Consider the following 21368-nt stretch of genomic DNA (forward strand, 5'->3'; position numbering starts at 1 on the left):
CGAGGGAGAGAGCTTCGCGCTGGTGTCTTGCAGCTCGGCGAACACACCGAGAAAACTAGGGTCAAGCTCGAATCCGAATACAAAATGTCCAAGAGGAGCACGACCTTAGAGCAGCTTGCTCTCGAAGCAGGCCAGCGACCATTAGTCGATAGCAGCAACAGTAACGACGACAACGATCGGACGGAATCACAGAAGTCTTCCAGCAAGATGACACGGACTTCGATGGCCAACGTTGTGCTTCTGGCGTGCCTTTCCTGGGTTGTCAGTGCGATTTCAACGCCCAAGCTCGTCGCGTATGAGGAGAATGGCAAAAAGTACGAGTGCAGGTGTTCTCCTGCCGACAGCTGCTGGCCCAAGGCCGATGCTTGGAGTAAACTGAATCAAACCGTGGGAGGAGCTCTCCTTCAACACATTCCACCTGCTGCAGTCTGCTACAACACGTATCGTGGTATCGCGACTTACGATGCTGCCAAGTGCGCCGAGGCCACTGCAAAGTGGACGGATGAGAGATGGCAGTAAGGCTCAACTCTGGCACGGGGTTGTCGAGAATCAAGTCCAGAGCTAACAGTGAACTATCAGAATCTCTCAGCCTGCGTCGCAGCTGTGGACGTGGGGAAGCAACAACACTTGCGAACTTACTACAGACCCCACAAAGACTTGTGCTCTTGGCAACTACCCAGAGTTCGTTATCATCGCCAAGACGAAAGCTCAGGTCAAGGCCGGCGTGGACTTTGCAAAGTCGAACAACTTGCGGCTCGTCATTCGCAACACGGGCCACGATTTTGAGGGAAGAAGTGCAGGTGCTGGATCCTTGGCTATCAACACTCACAACTTCAAGGACATCTCCTTTGTTGATTCATACAAAGGTCCGGGAGACTACAAGGGGCCTGCCATGACTATCGGTGCCGGAGTTCAAGGTTACGAAATCTCGAGCGCAGCTCATGCCAGAAACCCACCGCAGAATGTGGTCACCGGCGAATGCGAGGTAAGTTTATATTGGCCCATCTTCCTTATTGAACTAACAACTTTCAAGACTGTGGGAGTTGCGGGTGGTTTCATGGGAGGTGGTGGTCACGGCCCCTTGAGCGGCAACTATGGCTTCGGCGCCGACCAGGCGCTCTCTTTTGAAGTTCTCACCGCAGCCGGAGACTTTGTCACCGCCAACGCCAACTCGAACTCTGATCTATACTATGCTCTGAGGGGAGGCGGCCCAGGCAACTACGCGGTTGTCTTATCTGTCACTCTCAAGACATACCCCGACACCATTCCTGGAGCAGCACTCTTCTTGAACGTCAACGCCACCACAGGTGCGAACTTCGAACAAGTCACAAAAGCAGTCAACAAGCTCAATGCGCTCGGAAACCAAATGGTTGACAACGGACTGTACGGCATTTATGAGCTATACCCGCCAGCGATCGGACCAGCACTGCACGTGCAGCCAATCATGGGAATGAACAAGACCGCCAAGCAGCTCACAGCCGTCGTCCAGCCGCTCCTCACCTACCTCGATACCGAAAAGATCCCCTACGACTTTGGAGTCAAGGAGTATCCTAACTACTACACTCTCTTTCACGACATCTTCGAACCCGAGCGCGCGGCCCAGAATGGTTTGACGGGTGGCTGGGTCTTCACCCACGATGACATGGCGAGCAACCAGCCGGCCATCGCTGAGGCCATCCAGCTTGCGCTGGCACCGGCCCCGAACCAGTTTGGCATCGTCATCAGCCACTTCTTTGATCCAGGAAGCAATGAGAAGAAGTCTGAGAGCGCAACGCATCCTAAATGGAGAGGTGCCACCATGCGGACTATGGCTATCTTGCCGCAGGCCCTGGACGCGACGTGGGCGACGAAGCTGGCGCTCAATGATCTCATGGTCAACACCATCACTGAGAAGTTTAAGCAGGCTGGTCCCAATGGCCTTGCATACGTGAATGAGGTAAGCTCGTCGTCACCCTACCTTACACAACGCAATGGGTACTAATGGTCGTGATTAGAACTATGCCTTCATGAAGAACTGGCAAGACGCCTTTTGGGGTCCGATCTACCCTAAGTTGGCGTCAATCAAGAAGAAGTGGGATCCGAACGGCGTCTTCTTCTCTTGGTCTACACCGGGCAGTGAGGATTGGAGTGTTGTTGACTATGCCAACCGACTTTGCAAAGCGAAATGATTGAAGCGTTTTCGAAGAAGCGACTTGAACTTGGAGATACCACTTATGATGATATTGAATGAGGATACTAGACTCTTAGATCTCATGATAATACAAGTAATGAACGGAATCATATGTTGTGTGCGTTGACCTTGCTCTGTCCGACTGCATGCTAGACTCAATCGTTCCAGATGACAGCGCTGAGTCCATCCTCTTGATTCACAGTCCCTGGATTGCCAACCTTGAGAGTTGCAAGAAGCTTCCCAAGTCTACCCGAAGTGACGTTTCTTTCCACAACCGCGACGTTGGCACTTGTCTGTCCACCGATGGCAACCATTGTTCCGGCGTTATTGATTGAGAAGGTTCGAGGGAAGAACGAGTAAGCACTTGTTGTCTCAAGATATGTGACCAGACCTGTGGAGGGGTCGATCGAGTAAGCCGTGATGGAATCTTCCTGTGTCCCAAAAGATTGGTCATTCCTGTTCGAGGTGTACACAAAGTTGTCCTTGACGTGAACTTCGGCCGCCTTTGAACCAGCCGGGGCATCCTTTCCGGGAGGAAATGTAGACAAGGTCTGCTTCTTCGTAAGAATAAGGCAACCGGTTGCCGGGTAAGTTATCGACCAAGACGTCAGGGAGTTGGATAACTCATTGACGGTGAACAGAAAGGTCGTATTGCCCTTCATCCTGAACACTCCATGACGGGGTCCGTCTCCGGGACCAGTCGAGAACGACGTGCATTGAGTCAGAATGCCAGACGATCCAATACTGAAGACACGGATAAGATCGGCTCCCAGGTCCGCGGAAAGAAGGTATCTTCCGGTGGGATCTGTGAAGACAGAGTGAGGGTGAGGTTTGTCCTGTCGGGACGGCACTGGTCCTGGTTGAGACATCGTGAATGTCATTTTCTGCAAGGGCTGACCTGAGCCGCCCAACGGCAGTCCATAGGTGGAAATTGTCGATGCATCGCTACAACATCATTAGTGAAGGCTATGTCTCGTAAGAAATGATCTAGTCATCATACTATTGTGTTGTTGCGATGTAGCCATTGCCAGATCCATAGAGCGTACTATGAAGCTCGCCTCCGGCTGTTTGAGCTTGCGCCTTCGATGTCAAGCTTCCATCAGCTGCAACAGAGAAGCTAATCAGAAGTGGCTGGCCCCATTGTACTTCATCCGGGATATAGACAATCTTCGACGCGGGGTCAAAGTCAAGCCATGCTGGCATGCGGTTCCCAGAGCTGACTGTACTCGCAATAGTGAGTTGATTTGTTGACGATAAGTTCAGTGTGTAGAGTTGCCCGCTATAGTGCGAGGCAATCAGGGTCGCCCCCAGAGCTCCTCGAAAGATTGTGAGGCAGACGAGGAGACCTGAGGTGTTTCTCATTGTGCTAGGTATCAAGCTTTGGTTTGGAGAACTCGCTCCTTGGCATTCACTTTGTGGTGGGCTCCGGTTCTTGACTGTTTTAGGTCCTCTGATCATCAACGAGCGCTACTTCCGGCTCAGTCCCGAAGGCCTCGCGAGCTCGCGTTCGAACATTTACCCGACACAAGCAGCCGCGACAATGCAACAGTGTGAAGCCCAAATGCTTTGGTACTTGTTCCATTCAGAGACAAACTCGACTAGCGCACCCTCCGAGATGCCTAATGAGGCAACGTCACGGAGCCCAGTACCGGGGTCGCAGGACAACGAGGTGAGTTGAACATAGCCAAAAAGCGGCTAATTGCAGATCACATTTCTTTTTCGCTATGTTCAAAACACAATAGCAAAATTGCACAAAGGCTTGTAGAACAGTTTGATGACGACCTTCATCGCGTCCGAGTCTCAGATAACGTTTGACTTCTGCAAATATGAAGTAGTTGTCTAGATTGACCCGGGCCATCTATTCCAGGCTGGATCAACTTCATTTACAAAGTAGCCTACCTTGAATAGGGAGAGTGATCAAGACACATCAGAATTCCAAGTTCCGGGAGCCGTAATCTCCCCATATCAAGCTGCCTCGTAAGCTGATGTGTCGGAGATACCGGACGAATGTCTTTTTAGACGTCCGTATAGCCTGGTGTTGTTTATTGATTGCTAGAACGGAAAGTTGCCTTCTTCAATTTCATCCTGCTTCTCAATGGCATTACTATTTGAGCGTGACACTAAGTTTCCCTTAAGACCTCCTTAAAAACTACCTCCTTCATACACGGGATCACCAGCTGCTTTTCCTGACCACAGGCTGTCACTTCTAATCCTGGCGTGAACTTACGTAAGGCGAGGAAGTCTTGCAGCTTGCCAGCGCCCCGCAGAAACTGGGAGGATTGCCGCATAGAATTGGTCAAGTCTACACCTCTTGAATTCGAGGTGATTTGATGAGATCATGAGCCATGAGTGCCGACGAATTCCGCGAGAGTGTCGAAGGCCGGGAGGCGCCAGTTAATAGCCATGGTTCACTACTGCGAATAGCATTCGTTTATTTGGATGAAGCATTGTGGGATGGCAAAGGCGTGTCCAATGTTGTAGAGCAACTTCACACACGCGGTTGGTCGTTCGGCCAGGGAGAATTCAGATTCAACCGGTAAGGTTACTGATTACAAGAGAGTATGTGGTTGAGAGGTATGAGCTAACGATAGGGAGAACTCTGGACATATTCTATCTCGCTCAACTAGCAGCCGCCATGTACCGCTCCTCAGACCAGGGAGAAGGCGATTTCGCGTCGGCAGATGACTTTGACAGATTCTACGCAGAACACCATGAGCTACTCGACGAGAATGCCTGGCGAAAGTACTACTCATCTGCCCTTCTCGCACAGCTAACCTCAGCTCGCTTCTACCGCCTTCCCGACTTGCAAGATCTGCCTGACGCAAGTGATCCGCTCGCGCAGCCACGACAGAAGGGCAATTGCCACCTAACCAAGCTTCCACGCTGGGCACATAACGTCGCGCGCACTCATCGACGACAGCCATCACTTCCCGTCAATACCATCACCCAGATAGCCCTCACTACTCTTGAGCAGACAATCGCACGCTTGCGAGAGAACCATCCAAGCGTTCAGCCGTACTCGGAGACCCAAGCTCGCTTCTGGCTCAAGTACATGAACATAGGATGCCCCGGCAAGCCGTCGAGGGAGGTATGGAACCACAACGAATTTAGTATCTCCGTCGCGCAGGGACGTTTCGACATGTGCGCTTGGGAAGCATACTACTCGCGCGAGCGGTGGGAGACTGTCAACATGCCGTTTCTTGAACCGGACCTTGATGGTACGCGCGAAAGCGAGGTCAGCTGGTGTGGGTGGCCGGACGGCGGGGTGGGTGAACAGGCGCGCAGCAGAGGGTGGGAGCCGGAGGTGGGGAGCGAGGAAGAGGTTGCATTCCTAGCGGCCATTGCGGTGAAGGAGATAGAAGGCGTCGGTATAAAAAACTTGGACTATGGAATACGGTCACACATCCTTCTTGGAGTGATGTGTTCTGCTTTTGATGTCGGCAATGGACAACAGGTGGAAAAGGTTGAGCGTCGGCTAGTTGCTGCGGGTAGGATTGATGACAGCAGGGCCGAGCAGTGGATTAGAGAGGCACTGATGGTCATGGAGTCATACTTGCGCAAGAAGGATGAATGGTCTGACTTTGAAGAGAATAGGGGTGAATTGCTACGTCAGATTCTGGTGGAGAATGGACAGCTGCTTGCAAGATGGAAGCTTTCGGACTCTTCCAAAGAGTTTCATTTTGAACTGCAACCAAGGAAGCAGAGCCAAGGTACTGTCTCCGAGTTATACTTCAAGTCTTGACGCTTCAAAGCATTGAATCGACCAACTTCTTGGCCACATTGTGGTGGAACGTATCGAAGTGTGGGGCCAGCTGCAAGCAACACAGGGATAGGTGGAAATCAAGATGCCCAAGATATGAATATCTGGTTAATTATCACACCGCGCTTCAGAAGCTTGGAAGATGTGTTCTGCGGAGATAGGTCCGGCTTACAGACGGCCCTTGATCAACTGCTGCTGATATTGGGGGGCCGTCCAACGACCTCGTACACCATCGACTGGCTCGAGAACCTACAGGACTTCAACAATATTCTAGCTCTCCATCAGACGATCACATAAAAGTCAGCCATAGGGCTCAGATTACAGAGAATAATAGCTTGCGTGCACCATTGACGCCTATGAAATAGCAACTGGCAAGACAAGTTCGCGGACGAACAGATGGAATCATTCATAAACACCTGGCTCCCGCAAGCCCTTAAAGACAAACTGGCATGCCCAGTTGAGGACCATAGTCTGTCGTCGTTGAGGTTCCAGCAGGCTCTTCGTAGTACTCACACCGCAGAAAGACGTCCAGGCAATATATTAGGAGCGGGACTTTGGAGAGGCTGCAAGACATCAAGCCTGCGGTCAACCCAGGTGAGATTTATGATTTTTCACTTCCCCCGGAGCCTAAGGTCGGCCTCATACTTTGAGTTTGGTTGAATTGTGTGTAATGAGTCCTGTATTGCTAGTGTAGTAGTTCGTCCGGTTTTTTCTTGTAGGCATCTATTTCTACTCTCAGCGCTCCTAAAAAAGAAGACTCTGAGACGGCCACTATCAATACCAGACTGGCGTAGCAGGCCGTGTGGCTCGGCTCTTAATAGGCTTGCCATTAAGGTTACTTGCGACCCCTCTCGTTGCAAGGGAGGGGCATGTATCTGGTAGATCCCGCCCAATATGATATCGCTCCTCTGGGCAAGCAGCGGCTATTGATCCTTATTCGCATAATTATCCGCGTCTCAAGATCAAATTCAGCGTGGATGCTACCCACGTGTCAATTTGGCGCTCGCGAGGGGCACTGCACCCCGCGGGACGTTGACGTTTTGGAGGGGACCCCTGTCAATCTTGTATTCAACTGCCTGATTGGGCTGTGCTATGTAGCTTCGGCCGTCTTTCTCGCGATGGACAAGGAAACATCAGTAAGATATATAAGAGGCGCGTCGTTGGTGTTGTCATTCGAGATTTTTGGTGAGCACCGAGTCTTTATGCTTTAGCCCCAGTCATTCGTTTCTTGCTTCAAGATGCAGATCAAGACCCTTCTCGCACCCATTCTCCTGGCCAGAGTAGCTCTGGCTCAGGGTCTCCCCATCCGTGTTGCCTCGTTCAACATCCGATACGACGCCGGCTCCCGCGAATCCGGCGAAAAGCCGTGGTGGGACCTCCTCTGCGGAATCTCCAAGGACCGCTGCCGTCAGCCCCATGTCATCGACGCAATCAAGAGCATAGGCAACAATGCACCCTCGGGCGCCGTCACCGTTATCGGCCTTCAAGAAGTTCTCGATAACCAGCTCAACGACATCCAGGACGGACTCGGCTCCGGCTGGGCCCACGTCGGTGTCGCCCGCGACGACGGCAAGAAGAGCGGCGAGTATAACCCCATCTTCTACCGCACCGACGCTCTCAAGCTGCTCCACGAGGAGACGAAGTGGCTCTCACCGACACCCGATACCGTCTCATCTGGCTGGGGAGCCGGCAGTAAGCGCATCGTTACCATTGCTGTCTTCGAGCATACCGCCAGTGGAAAGAAGTTCATCCACGCCAACACGCACTTGGATAACGTCAGCTCCCAAGCTCGAAGCGAGGGAATCAAGGTCGCTGTGTCCAAGATTCAAGCTGTGCAGACAACATATGGTCCTCTAGGCGTCTCACTCACCGGCGACTTCAACTCTGACCCCAACGGTGATGGGTACAAGGCATTGACAGGAACGGGTTTCATGGAGGAGTTGTATAACATGGCTACACCCGAACAGCGCATCGGCCCCAATCAGTTGACCTACACCACCTTCGATACGACCAAGCAGGGAAGCCGCATCGACTTTATCTGGCTTGGGCCTAAAGATGCAAAGAAGTACTCGGTCCAGCGATACGAGATCCAGAACAACCTTGTCAATGGGATGCTCATTAGCGACCACAGACCTGTAGTTGGAGATGTCACTTTGTTGTCATAGCCTCCCAGATGATACTTAGATTTGCGCAGTAATTGAGTCTCGATACCCATATCCTGACGAAGGCATTCCCATTTGATAAGTTGATTGGCAAGCGTGACTCGATCGGATGGAGTGAGAGCTTGTTGCAGAAATCTTCATATAGTGACTCCAGTCTGCGACTTTTAAATAACCTGATGAGGAGAACCGTCGTATGAAGGGTTCAGTCTAAAAACAACACCACGTTGCCAATTGCTCGATATTTCGTATCTAGCTTTCGCTAAACCATCTGTGCCGCGAAATAAGATCATGTCAGTGCAGAGTACGTCATAGTGCCTTGAGCGATGGCTCAGTCGAGAACTAGCTTCAAACAACAACACTTGGGCTCATAAGGTCTCACTTCCCCGCTCGAGGCGTTTATGATCCTTTTCATTCTCGAACGGAATACTTCTGGAATTCAATACCTCAATTGGACCTTGTTGATTTGGAGGCAAGCCAGCTTTTAACGGCTTTTACGTTTGCAGAACAGTGCCGAAATGGCTGTGCATGACTTCAGTAAGGAACAGAAAGACGTTTTCGATGACCAGCATCGTGAGCTCAAAGTTGGTCAAGTCCTCCTCCACTTCTGGCGTATACCTACTGCTCTAGGCAGCTGACAGAACACATGGTCGTCTAGGACATTTTGCGAAACAAGGCAGGCGCCGAGGCTGGAATTACCGTGAGGAATTTCGATGTGGCGATCTCTGAGTTTGCTTGGGAGCAGGTGCCATTAGCAGACACCCAGAAAGCTCTCGCTGAGGCAATTCATCTAGCCAACGACAGCAAGTTCAGTAACATCTATCAAGAGTTTCTCAACGCCCCTCTTGGATCTGAAAAGGAGGAAGCTAGGGCTAGAGATGTGCTCTGTAGGGCTCATGGCATTTCTACAACATCTTACAGACCGAGGAAAGACTGGGAGCTAGTCAGAGCAGCGCCATTCATTGCGTTACAAGCAGATGTGAGTATTCTAAAATTCTCAGTATTTAATATTGATGTATCACTTTGATAAAGGAAGCTTAAGCTGATTCACGACTACCATAGTCTTATTGGAGAGATTCACCCGAAAAGGTGTTACTGCTCGCCTCCAGCCTGCAGGATAAGGGAGATAACTACGCCGAAAGTGGTCGCGCCAGAACTATGGACCTCGCAGCATCCGAAACCACAGGGAAATTGATAGAGCTTCTATCACAATACTACGAGTTATACGATCAGTCTGAGGCGGAGGTTCAAGCTAGAAGAGCTCAGGGGACGACTTATCCATGGAACTAGGTCGTTACCAAGAGTCTGGCACGCCTGGTCTCTCCACTTTGAGCTCCTAGTCGTTTATCAACTTCCCTGGGGCGGATCCTTTGTACACACTATGCATGTGACACCTCACTCAGTGGCTCTTCTATATCTTGCCAATCTTCTAGAGATTTAACAATCAAGCATTCTCAGATGTACAATTCACACAGCAAGCTGACCAGTAAATGTTAGTAACGTTTGGGTTGGAAAGACAGAAGCCTACTTTGCCTGGTTTCGAAAAGGAGAACTCGACATGGTCCCATCAACAAAGACCCTCAATAGTTGTCGGGCGCGGACGCAGAGGATAAGCGCATGAGACACCGCTATTTGGACCCTGTGACCAACTACGCGCCCACTAAAGCGCATAAAGCCTAACCGAGTTACCCGCATGCCAATGCCCGCTCAAAGCGCCGCCGTCTGAACCCAGTCACACGAGATGACTCAGCGGAAGATAACGGAATAGTTTTGTTATCGTCATTGATAACTATGCGTCCTGCTGCTGCTGCACGCGACACTCTCCCAGCTCGCCTCTCTTTGGGTTGATATTATTTTGGTATGTGTACTCTTCACTTCGATGTACACCGATGTATTTGCTGATCTGATTTTAACCTAGCGCCTCTCTTTCATTACCATGGCCGCCGTCAATGTGGGACAACCTGCGTCGCTATCGCAGGGCTCTGTCTCGCGGGATGACGCATCCGAGATACTCGGCAGTATCAGCATGGCTGCCTTTCTCTGCCTCTTGGTATCTCGCTGTTCACGATAGTCGTGAGATAATATAGTAACAGTTCCTAGATTCCCCAGCTTGCCGCGAACTATAAGTTGAAGAGCGCAGACAGCTTATCTATGGCATTCCTGTTCATATGGCTTTTGGGAGATGTTACCAATTTGCTAGGTAAGACCATAAGCATGAGCCCAACCAACCTCATCTCGGGATATGTTCTTCCGGGCAGTCTGTCAGGTGCATGCGCAGATTACATATACTCATCTTCCACGATACAGGCGGTTTGGCGAACGGCATCGCGCCCGCAAGCATAGCTGTGACAACATATCTTTGCTTTTCGGACTCTACACTCATTTGCCAGTGCCTGTACTACAACTCCAAACGCCGGATTCAAAACCTCGTACAGCCCGGCACTCCAAGATCGCAATCTCCCGAGCGACGACCTCTGCTTGAACCCGCAGACTCTTCTGAAGATGTGAACTCAACAGGCCACTACCAAGTTGCCTCTCCCAGCTCGACTCAAGTTGTGGACAAGGATGAGGAAACCGACATTAGCACTTTACGCACTCTGCACGACTGGCGGTTTAATGCGGCATGCCTTGTCATGGTCGCTATCCTGGGGATCTCTGGATGGTTCGTGCTTCGCCAGCTTAGGTTGCTTGGCGGGGAGAATCCTCCCGGAGCCGTGAGCGTTACAGAATTGCCAGGTATTTCTGAATCGGTTGGTTCAGCATTGGGAGTCATCGGTGCGATCTGCTATTTGTGGTATGTGATGATCATGTTGCAAAATGCTGCACCGACTGACATGAGAGTGCAGTGCCCGGATTCCTCAAATTATTAAGAATTATAGGGGAAAGTCCTGTGAAGGTCAGTTGTTCTGCCTACGAAAGTGATTTTGATATGAGCTTAAACTTTTGCAGGTCTTGCGCCGCTTTTCCTTCTGCTGTCCATTACCGGAAACTTGACGTATGGGATGAGTGTCATTGCTTACAAGCAAGACAGAGAGTACTTGCTTACCAGCCTCCCGTGGCTAATGGGCTCGCTTGGAACGATCGTTGAGGACGGCATTATCCTATTTCAGGTCCGACTTTACGCGCGAGTCCAAGATCCGGTAGCGTCAAGCAGCTTATGATTCTACGCGACTTGAGATGAAACCCACATATCATGATTTTGTACGATCTTGGCGAGAAACCTAAAGACCTTGATTTCATGACTAGCCAAGCAACTCGGGTCTTACAATTTGACTCATTGCCGTTGTTTCTCGGTACGAGCTCTACGGAAAGAGCAACTTTCGGCCGAGTTGGGCTGTCTGTAGGAACAATGCAAATCATCCTAACAGCATGCGGCCAGTTTAAATAGTATTTAAGACAACGTTGTGTCCCTATGAGTTGATGAGCATCTCCTCACTGTAGTCTCATCAAATCTTCTCAACTCGTCTCTCGCTCCGGAAACTCACCAACCTGTCATCGTCCACCTTCGTTTTCAAAGCTCAATTTGAAGTCGAATCCGATAGCCGCCTAAGATGCGTGTCATCGCCCTTGCTGCTGTTGCGCTGGCCTTCGCCATGCCCATTTCTGTGCGTGGTTCCCGTTCAGGATTCTACCAGTGATGAGTTGTGAGTTTGCTTACTAACATGGAATAGGCTGGTGTCTGCGCGGCATTTGGTGTCTGCTCCCAGAACGGAATCATCAAAGACTGTACCTCCGGGAGTTGTATCGGCAAGGTCGGTCAATCCTGCACTCAATCTCTTGCAGGACCCGTTCTTTGCCCTGTTTAATGTCTCCGTGCAAGAGAAGAAATTATGGGATCTATGTCTGAGAAGCCCAAAGGGGCTGTGTAATTCTACTGCGGCATCAAGAGTAAGGAATGATCAGTAAAGACTGGAATCGCAATCCAGGCAAACATCCGGGATTTCAAGCATGTAGAACGATTAAAAATTTATGGTATCAATGACACTACTCGATTCCCTCAGCTTCGATTAAAATTACTCATCAAACCTCTCCCTATCATGCAAAGACGGTAAATGAAGTCAAGACTACAGCCCAAACTTTTCAAAATGAATCAGATGCCCTCTCCTCTTCCATACGAAGAGCGTGTACGCCAAACTTGCAGAGGTCACAGCCGCAACAGAAACCAGTGCTGGCCAGTTGAACTGCGAAGGCCGAAAGAAGATTATCGTCGCCATGTATGAAAGCAGCTCAAATGCATTTTGCCAGGCTGCCTCAACTGTCGAGAATCTGCCACGGCTCTCGGCTTCGACTTCCTGCATTCTCATGTTAGATACTTTCACGCCAAAGACTTTCCATCGGCCAGAATTTCCTCACCTCTTGGACGATGATTTGAGTACACAGGTCAAAGCCACGAAGACCAAGACGGCTAACGATGACTCCGATCACGAGGCTAGATGCCGAGATCAAGGGGTTCGGTATAAAGACCCAGAAAGCCACCAAACCACCTATCAGGGGAAGAACCTGACAATTACTCATCCAGAGACCAGCGCGTACTTGTCCGATCCGACCAACGAGCCAAGGCGCGACCCAAGTCGCCAGCACCTCGAAGACGACACTAATCGTTCTTGCGATGCCGATATATGTTGTGTTGAAGCCTGATGCGACCAAGTACGTGACCATCTGGCCCCCAAAGCTCAGTACCGTGAGATACAATAGAGAGCAGGCAAACGACGGCAAGAATGCGCGATGGCTAAAGTAGAATTTGAAGTCGGACGCGGACCTCCTAATATGGCCCAGGACTCTTTTGCCAGGATTCACCGATGCTGGTGTTATTTCGGAGGTAGACGTTGGCTTAGACTTGGGTTCCTGCAAATCAGTGTCCTCGTTATAGATCTTCGCAATGGCATAGTACTCGGCAGCAACAGAAGCGGTGTTCACGGAAAAGTTGACGATGATCGCTGCCTTTGTGGAGAATCCGTCAATAAGAGCGATGAAAAGTGGCCCAAGTAGCTTGCAGAGGAGATCGATCCGGCGCATCTGCGCATTGAGAACTGCTAGAGCTTCGATGTCACCCTTGGCGATGACGATTACCTAGGTACCGATTAGAGTCGTGGAGTTGCCTAGTAGGAATCAGGCCAAACTCACCCAGTCTTTCTCGACTGAAACCATATTCACAATGGAGTACAGCTTTTCGACACAAGCCATGAATGAGAGGAGCGCAAGCAGAGCCGGACGTCCATAATTACCCAGCGGTAGTCCGATGAAGATGACATAAAATAGGACGCATGATGCTGATACTGCGAGCCGTTGGAAGACTGGGCAGACATATGTCAACACTCGACAGTCCGATTAGTTGTCGATCTACATCCGTCGAGACTCACCAATCGATGAGCGGACCACTTTCAACCGGTCGTTGTTATCAATGTACTGTCCAACGGTGGGCGCGAAGATGAGCGCCGATAAACCTCTGGCAAGTGCATACAGCGACATAGGCAGCAGTGTGCCCGGAAAGATAGTCGCCAGATACAGCACGGCGCCGAATTCGAACATCCGAGAGTTCCAAGTCGAGAGGAAGTGCGAGAGGTAAAGCCGGCGCGCTATTCGGGGATCCACCCGGTGAGTTTCGGAGACCGAGCCATCTCCTTGGTCTGCTCCGTTGCCGAGAAGCGGCGTCTGCTCGCCGGGCCGGAAGGCCTCCTCATCGGGAAGAGCCTGGGTTTGCGTCATCGCTCACAGGTGAGTTGCCCAAAGTCTCAGATTCGAGGATCAGATAAGGATGGGAGGACTAAATAGTTGACTGGGTAGAAACCGGAGAAAGCTTGATAGCTCGAGGCCCGGGCAGGGCCGCATCAGATAATGTACGGATAGCCATATTGACCTTGGCGTGGCGTGACTTCAGATGAACGGTGAGCAGGAGCAATTATCTAATATCCACGGGAAGACTGGGGGAGGTGAAAACATTCCTGAAGCTCTACTCCGTACGTTGCGAGCAATTGGGTACGGAATCGTTGAGGTTCCGAACAGGGAGCTCTGGGCCCTAGTTGATTAGTCCGTGAGTGCGTGGGTCGAGGCAACGGAGGTAAATCAGGTTCCGTGTCCGTGCCTTGGAATGCTACACAGTTCTCTGCAACTGGACTCTGGTCTAGCAACTTGTCTCTCGACTCAGTAATGCTTTTAGTCAACGGGAGTTTCCAGTTCTAACCGGCGACTTATAACATGCAGATGCCTCTGATCCCTATTCTTTCTAGCAAATGATAACTTTCCCAGAGCTTTAATCGTGAAAACAAGGACACCATCCCATCCCGTCCCATCTCTTAAATCATGCCTCTCCTATTTCGGTCTAGTGCCCAACTTCTCTCTGCAGGATGGAAGAAAAACCTTATGTCATCGGAACCAAATTCCTAATTATCCCCGCTTAGTCAGGATATCAGATCTCTCATAAGCTGGGGCGCGGCCGCCGACGGAGCTGAGTTTGCTCCGTGTCTTCAATCGTCGCTGTCATGCATCAACAAGCCCCGGCAGCTTTAGCAGTAGTAGCAGCTCCCATGGGGTGCTGATCAGTGCCACAATGCCACCAAAGCGAGCATGCGATATCTGCTATCGTAGAAAGGTGCGGCTGTTAGAGTTGACTGTATTTTATTAGGAGAACAAATTCGGTTGCTAACCCTTGTGCTTTGTTACCTCAGATACAATGTCTTATCCCTGCAGAGGGCTCTCCGTGCGACTGGTGCAGCCATCATGATTCCGAATGCACCTTTCACCGCGACGCGCCACGAAGGAAGAAGAAAGCCAAGTCAGTAACTCTTATTCACTCTTCAGAGCAGAAAGTCCTCTGTAAAACTTCGTTGCTGAACAGTGACGGCTCTTTCCCTTAGGGTAACTTTGAGCGACGTCCAAGGCCTCAACAATCGCATACAGCAGCTCGAAGATGCGCTAGCCAAGGCGAATTCGCAGCACCCAACTCAGCTAGACACCCCTGATCAAGGTCAACCAACTCCAGCCATATCCGTATCTGAAGAGACCTCATACTCAGCGTCTGTCCAGAGTCCAATCCCAGCAACTACTCAGAACTCTGCTGCTTATTCCGAGCAATCTCTATCCCCACTGGTCTTTTCTCAAACCCCCGCCATTGTTGATGACACTCACACAACACCATCGGTAGATGGGTCCCGACCCGGCAGCTATGTCGGTCCTAACTGGTTCTTCAGAGGCATTCACGCATTTTCGGAAGATGGTCGCCGATGGATCTCCTCCAAGACTGGTCAGACCATCGATTGGAGTAAACTTCAAATATTTACTGCAAAGCCATCACCTTTCGCAAGGAAACATGCGCAACTGTCGTCAGATCTTTGTCAACTGCCAGACCAGGCTTCTTTGAGAGAGCTTCTGTTTTCGTACTTCAAGTCATCTTTCCGCTTAAGGTTTCCACTCATTGACAAAGTTCTCTTCGAAGAGACAATTAACGAGGCTTATGGAGATCCCGAAAATATTTCACCTTCTCCAGTTCGCCTGGCTGCCCGGGCCTGCGTCTTCGGAGTCGTCAGTCTCATAACTTTCCTGCCGGACGCTCAGCCTGGCTCACTGAGGCTAGACGACATTGAGAGCGCAGCCAGAGCCAGCTATCTTCTCAGTCAACTTGGCGGATATGCAAGCCTTACAACGTTACAAACGACCCTGTTACTGGTGAGTTGATCCTAGACATTGGCTCGCAGTAGTTCATGCAATGATCGGCACGCTAAATCTAAAGTCAAGCATGTGCAACGTCTCCTATGCGGTTATTGGCAAGAAGCCGATTCGCTGCTACCAGCAGCTTGCCGTACAGTCGGTGCACTCGGTGGGCATCTTTATCAGCCCTCGAAAGCCCTTATGACAGAGGTCCCGCTATCCGAGAGAAGAGAACGCCATATTAGGAATCTCTTCTGGGTTTGCTACATGTCGGATAAAGACTTGTCCCTACGGACAGGACAGCCTCCACTTCTTGCTGACATCTACTGTGATCTCACAATTCCAGAGGCTTACCAGAACTCTTACATTCACTTACGTGGTCTTGATGAGCATCTCCACCCTCCAGATGCATCAAGCGATACGGATCTTACACCACACTTTTCTGGAGACGCTCAATTAGGGTATCTCAAAGAGAAAGTATATCGGCTGCTTTACTCAGTACAGGCACAGAGAGACAAGGACAATCGACTCTTGATTTCAATCCGGGAGCTAGATGACGAAATTGAATGCTGGCGTTTGTCGGTTCCGGTGGACTTCCGGCCAGCTCTCTCAGTCTCGTCAAATACTCTTCTAATCACGCCTGAAACAAAACCGCCTCATTTACGACGATATTTTCACCTGCTTCTAGAGTATTGGTACCTGATGATCTACGTTCATACTACAGTAAGACGATATGATGCACACACGATAATTGGCGACGGGGGTCAAGATCTCCACAGGGTTATTCACTCGAGCTATGACTTATCAATGGAAGCCGGCAGATCGACGCTTCGATGTTTGCGAGTGTGTATGAAAACCTTCTCTAATGAAGGCTTCTGGTCAGTCGTCACATTCCCTCCGGCTCCCTCTAGTAGCATTAAATCCATCCACGCATCCAGTATCATTTCGTGGGTGGATGTCTAGCAACTAACAAAGTCCCTAGGCTTCTGATGTTTTACGCCACCAATGCAGCGATTGCTCTGTTTCTTAACATGATCATACACCCAGAAGATGCGGACGGCCAGCTCGATCTCGAGCTTCTCATTTCTGCTGCCAACGCAATCCGTACAGCAATCCCACGGGCTTCAACGCGCGAAGAAAGTACACGCATTCAGAGAACGTCCGACTTCATCATGTGGCTCATGTGGCTTGGTTCATGTGCTATCACCAGATCACAGGAAGAGGGATTGCAACACGAGCTGTAAAAATCCAGGATAATCGTCCCGGTTTTTATGTGAGATGCGGTTGATAAGACGCCCAGCTCATAAGGAGCAGCTCCCGCTGACAAAGCGGTGAACACGTTGGTAAGGAGCGGGCTGGCGAGCCAAGAGGTTAGAGCTCCCCTGGCTCTCGTCTCAACAGGGGTGGCAATCCGAATAATTAAGCGTATTTATACTGCAGAACATACGTTCCCGAAAGCTTCGCTCTTACTGGCGGACGGGATTATGCTCAATGATACACTAGATCGAATACGTGCAGGAGTTAATTAAGTTTAGTCGCGATGCAATGTCATTCCACCCACTTCCCGGAACCCGAGTAATGCTGCCGGACTCTCGCTCCTAAGCAGTATCCATATGGTTACTGATCAATTTGGTAGCGAGGCTTCTGTTAGAAACCCAGGAACTGAACTGCCCTGTATGGGTCATAAGAATCGTAGTATACAAATAATTGCTTTTATTCAGGGCAGGTGGTGATCTTATGGCCTCGGCAGCCCGGCCCCACCGGGAGGGATGAGCCATGGACTGAGGGGTTCAGCAACTTAAGCTCGACCTTAATTGTGACTACTTGAGATTCGAATCCGCCAGTGCTCTTCTTTCTTCTTGATTCGATATCACATCATCAATCCAACCATTAATCTCGTTCTTCGGAGTTGCTAAGATGGTTCACTTCTCATCCATCGGCCTCCTGTTTGGCCTAGTTGCGAGTCAAATCAGCTCCACTCGGGCGCAGTCTCTCCCGAAGCAACTCGCCGTAGTTCGTCGCCGCTCTGGTCTCACGCACAAGGAGTATCTGTACTACCATACACTAGTTCACGGGCAGAAGTCATGGAATGCACCTCGAGACGATTCCTTCCCGGCTGCCTACATCCAAAGCCATGTCTTTGATGGAGTCTTCGGTGCCAACAACAGCGTAGCGAACCAAGTCTACGTCGGCCGCGACGACATCGCCGAGCTATATAGTAGCTCGCCGACGTCCTTTTTGGGTCCACCCTCCACGAACTACACCGAGACGGTGATCGGTCCGGATGGAGCCAACTTCAACGACTTTCCAGTTGCCATGTCCATGATCGCGACTGAGACTTTCCTGACCAACATCACTACGGGTACCCCGAAACCTCCAGCTAAACCCGGCAATGAGCCTCCGGTCGCCTTCTTCTGGGCCATGGCTACGAAGAATGCCACATCGAACGAGACGTTTGCGAGGAATCTGGCGGATGCGCTCATCAAGCCCTTGCCTGCCGGAACGATTTACAACGCCAGTATCCACGTCCCTATTCCAGGCGCCGACGTCAGGCCTTACTTTGGTGGAGCGGACATGCCGATCATCAATACTGTCATCAAATTGTGGCTCAATGACAGCGGGTCGGCCATCACACAACTTCGAGCTTCGCAGACAAAATTGGATAATGCGGCGCTCAACCTGGACGAGAATCTATCGTACATGCTCTTTTCTAGAGAGGTAACGATTTGGGATACCAAAGCCGGCATCGAGGTAAGTCGTGGTGGGCCATCAATAATCCGATACCCTTGGACCGTTGAGCTAACATTGGAACAGTTTGATATTCCGCGCCTGGAGGCCGTTTTGAAGGCCGAGAACTATTGATCAAGGAACTCGAAAGACAATAGAGTGGGACCTGAGCTGTTAGGCTTTCAGTTAAGCCTTGTATTAATACATGTAAATACTCAATAAAAAGGACTTCCACTCTGCCCAAACTTGACCTCCGGATAGGTGTGGTGAGCGGCCGCCGCGATGTCGCATTCTGAAGCGTTGCAAGGGACCCACGAAGGTTGAAACGCTTTCGACTGTTGTCTAAATCATCTGACCTTATGTTTCAAGGGTTTCTTTTGTGAACTCTTGAAAAGCCCCCGTTCCAAAATGGAGCAGTTGACAAAAGATCAATTCCTTCTCAAAGTCTCGCCAATCTTTTCCCCAACCCGGCTAGTCCCTTGCAGGCTGCAGTCATCATCATCACTGCCAAGACGGTAGGCGCTCAGAGGCCAGGGCGCAGTCTCTAGACAACCCCACTAGACCGTACACCGCCCCTGTGAACAGTTCACAACTTTGGCCTCTCACACGTCATATAGTGTGGCGCAACTTGCAGTGTGCCTAATTATTGGAAGTTTTCTGTTCGTGTCCGTTGCAGAATACTGAGTTCGCGAAGATCATACAACGAAAACTGTGGCGCTGTTACAGCTCGTAGAGCCAAGACGGGAATCCCAACCGTCCCGGACCACATATTTCAAGCTTATAATTTCCCGACCTCGAAGGGCCCATCGCCTTTGGGGATCTTCATCTTACTCTGTCGGATATTGTCATTCTAGCCTGACGTATGTCACCTCTGTGAATCCTTTCAACGGCCATAACCACCGTACATTGAAACCAACACCGATTCAATCTTTAGCGACGCATAAGTCTACCGCAACCACCTTGCATTTAGTTCCATTCCCACTAATGTCATCTGGCTACGACACCACCTTGCGACCAGTGACAATATGTTTGGCGACAAAAGCGAGAAAGCCACGCCTCCATACTCAGGGGGTGATCCCGTAGCCGACGTTCCTCCTTCTTACTCTGAAGGAGTCCCGACTACAAGCGACGGCCTCATTCCCGCCGGAACCCTCCTCCTCGCCGGAACAACCATCTTCAACACTGCCTCAGCGTCATCACCGCCATTATACGAACTCACTTACCCAATCGGACACCTGCGAGAGTCCAACACATCAGTCTCATTTTACCGCTATGAAAACAGCGTACGGGACTCTTCCTCTGCCACATCCGGTCCTCAGGTAGCATCACGAAAGAAGCACATTTTCGACCTCAAGCGGGACCCAACAGTCACTGAGCCCCCCTTCCCGTACCACCTGAACTCGGTTTCTCGCGGAAACGTGGGACATGTGGGTATCAAGACACACCGACGGCTGGGTGGATCGGGTTACCGGGCTTGGAGGGCGACGCGAGCGAGAGAAGGGGCCGATCTTGAAGCCAAGGAGATGCTCTTCAACATCAAGACGCGGGGTAGCGGACGGCAAGAATGGCGCGACGGGAGCGACAAGGCGGTTCTCGCACATGAGACGAGCGAGGAGGGGATTCATAAGCTACAGATCGTTGTCCCGTTGAGCCAAGACATCAGAGATGGGTTGGTCGCGACGTGGTGTTTGCGGCTTTGGTGGGAGATTGCCGTGTCCAAGGTCGAGCCTTTCAGCTGGAGCGAAGGTAAGTTATCTCATCCGCCTCTATATAAGGACGTGAAATAAGATAACCTAAATTCTTCACGCTCAGTCAAGAATGTGTTGCAATACAACTCGAAGAATCTTCCTTCCGGGGCGCGCTTGGGTCTTCTCCCTTAGTTCATCCTAGATCAAGTATCTTTGAACCCTATCGGAAGCCCAAAAGTCTTCACCTCGCCTACAATAGACTAATTTCAACCATTTCATTGCCCACAAGAAACCGACGTGGCTCCCTGTTCATGTAATGCATTGGACCATGCTTTCACTAACCACCACCGCAGTCCGTCCTCACAATGCTGTGTTATTTCCCGGTAGAGCGATCTATCCAAGAGATATAATACAGCTAGTCAGGACATCTCGGTTACTGTAAATAACGGCTTATGCGCTATACTAGAGTCAGAATATAGTATCACAATTAAGAGTGGACAAAACTCACGGTCTGGTGTAGCAGTACTGGGTGTCGACTGGCAAATTGTATCCTCTTGGATCCCGAGCACCTTCTCTAATAAAGGTGATGATGGTTCCTACGCCGAAGTCATAGACAAACCTGGCAGCAGTGTCGCCCCATCTTCCTGCGGCATTCACCTCAAAGGCGACTTGATTGCCGGAGAGCCGAGCGACGTTATCGACAGTGACGCCCATGCCTGCCATCTCTGTGAACAGGGTGACTTGGTCATTGACCATGTTTACAAGTGCGCGAACAATGATATCTTGTGCAGTTGAGAGTGTGATAGTCCACATAACCTGGAGTGTACCATGCATCGCTCGCTTGTCAAGGCCATTGGCCTCGATTGAGGATTGCGGAATGGCAATGTCGCATCCCTTTACTTGAACGCCCCTGTCAAAGATGATTGTCAGCATGATATCTCATTAATACAAAGACAAGAGTCCACATACGATCCATCTGGGCTGGAAATTTGTTGGAAGACGTTGTTAGTTTCAACACTGCATTGATCCTGGGGAGTTGCAGGCGCGGCAAGCGCAAGGCCAAAGAGTGGAATGAAGAAAAGAGCGGAAGCCTTCATGTTGGAGTTGAGTTCTTTCCAAACGTGAAGATAAAAAAGAATGATACAGACCAGTAGCTCATTCAAGCCTCAAGCGCAGGTTCATGGTGTTATATGCGTCAATCAAGGTGGCATGAAAAGCCG

At 50.6% G+C, this 21368-nt stretch overlaps 7 protein-coding genes across 7 annotated transcripts; 5 read left to right on the top strand and 2 right to left on the bottom strand.

Annotated features, from left to right (window-relative positions):
• Nucleotides 1-84: 84 nt before the first annotated feature.
• N0V96_009928 (uncharacterized protein) lies at nt 85-2168 on the top strand (the record flags this gene model as incomplete). The annotated part of the gene is made up of 4 exons (XM_053197376.1): nt 85-515; nt 580-985; nt 1034-1936; nt 1995-2168. The coding sequence occupies 4 exons, from the start codon at nt 85-87 to the stop codon at nt 2166-2168; spliced, it is 1914 nt and encodes a 637-aa protein (XP_053045254.1).
• A 2637-nt stretch (nt 2169-4805) lies between these two features.
• N0V96_009929 (uncharacterized protein) lies at nt 4806-5912 on the top strand (the record flags this gene model as incomplete). The annotated part of the gene is made up of 1 exon (XM_053197375.1): nt 4806-5912. One exon carries the CDS (start codon nt 4806-4808, stop codon nt 5910-5912), a length of 1107 nt encoding a protein of 368 aa, XP_053045253.1.
• Nucleotides 5913-7168: 1256 nt separating this feature from the next.
• N0V96_009930 (uncharacterized protein) lies at nt 7169-8095 on the top strand (the record flags this gene model as incomplete). Its single annotated transcript, XM_053197374.2, has 1 exon — nt 7169-8095. One exon carries the CDS (start codon nt 7169-7171, stop codon nt 8093-8095), a length of 927 nt encoding a protein of 308 aa, XP_053045252.1.
• Nucleotides 8096-12394: 4299 nt separating this feature from the next.
• N0V96_009931 (uncharacterized protein) lies at nt 12395-13795 on the bottom strand (the record flags this gene model as incomplete). The annotated part of the gene is made up of 3 exons (XM_065758786.1): nt 12395-13159; nt 13214-13383; nt 13450-13795. The coding sequence occupies 3 exons, from the start codon at nt 13793-13795 to the stop codon at nt 12395-12397; spliced, it is 1281 nt and encodes a 426-aa protein (XP_065612553.1).
• A 3855-nt stretch (nt 13796-17650) lies between these two features.
• Nucleotides 17651-18595, top strand: N0V96_009932 (uncharacterized protein; the record flags this gene model as incomplete). The annotated part of the gene is made up of 1 exon (XM_065758787.1): nt 17651-18595. The coding sequence occupies one exon, from the start codon at nt 17651-17653 to the stop codon at nt 18593-18595; it is 945 nt and encodes a 314-aa protein (XP_065612554.1).
• An 890-nt stretch (nt 18596-19485) lies between these two features.
• Nucleotides 19486-20340, top strand: N0V96_009933 (uncharacterized protein; the record flags this gene model as incomplete). The annotated part of the gene is made up of 2 exons (XM_053197371.1): nt 19486-20206; nt 20273-20340. 2 exons carry the CDS (start codon nt 19486-19488, stop codon nt 20338-20340), a joined length of 789 nt encoding a protein of 262 aa, XP_053045249.1.
• A 312-nt stretch (nt 20341-20652) lies between these two features.
• N0V96_009934 (uncharacterized protein) lies at nt 20653-21124 on the bottom strand (the record flags this gene model as incomplete). The annotated part of the gene is made up of 2 exons (XM_065758788.1): nt 20653-21047; nt 21118-21124. The coding sequence occupies 2 exons, from the start codon at nt 21122-21124 to the stop codon at nt 20653-20655; spliced, it is 402 nt and encodes a 133-aa protein (XP_065612555.1).
• Between the last annotated feature and the right edge of the window lie 244 nt (nt 21125-21368).

The sequence above is a fragment of the Colletotrichum fioriniae genome, assembly GCF_027942845.1.
Source record: "Colletotrichum fioriniae strain IMI 355084 chromosome Unknown scaffold_13, whole genome shotgun sequence".
Classification (NCBI taxonomy): domain Eukaryota; kingdom Fungi; phylum Ascomycota; class Sordariomycetes; order Glomerellales; family Glomerellaceae; genus Colletotrichum; species Colletotrichum fioriniae.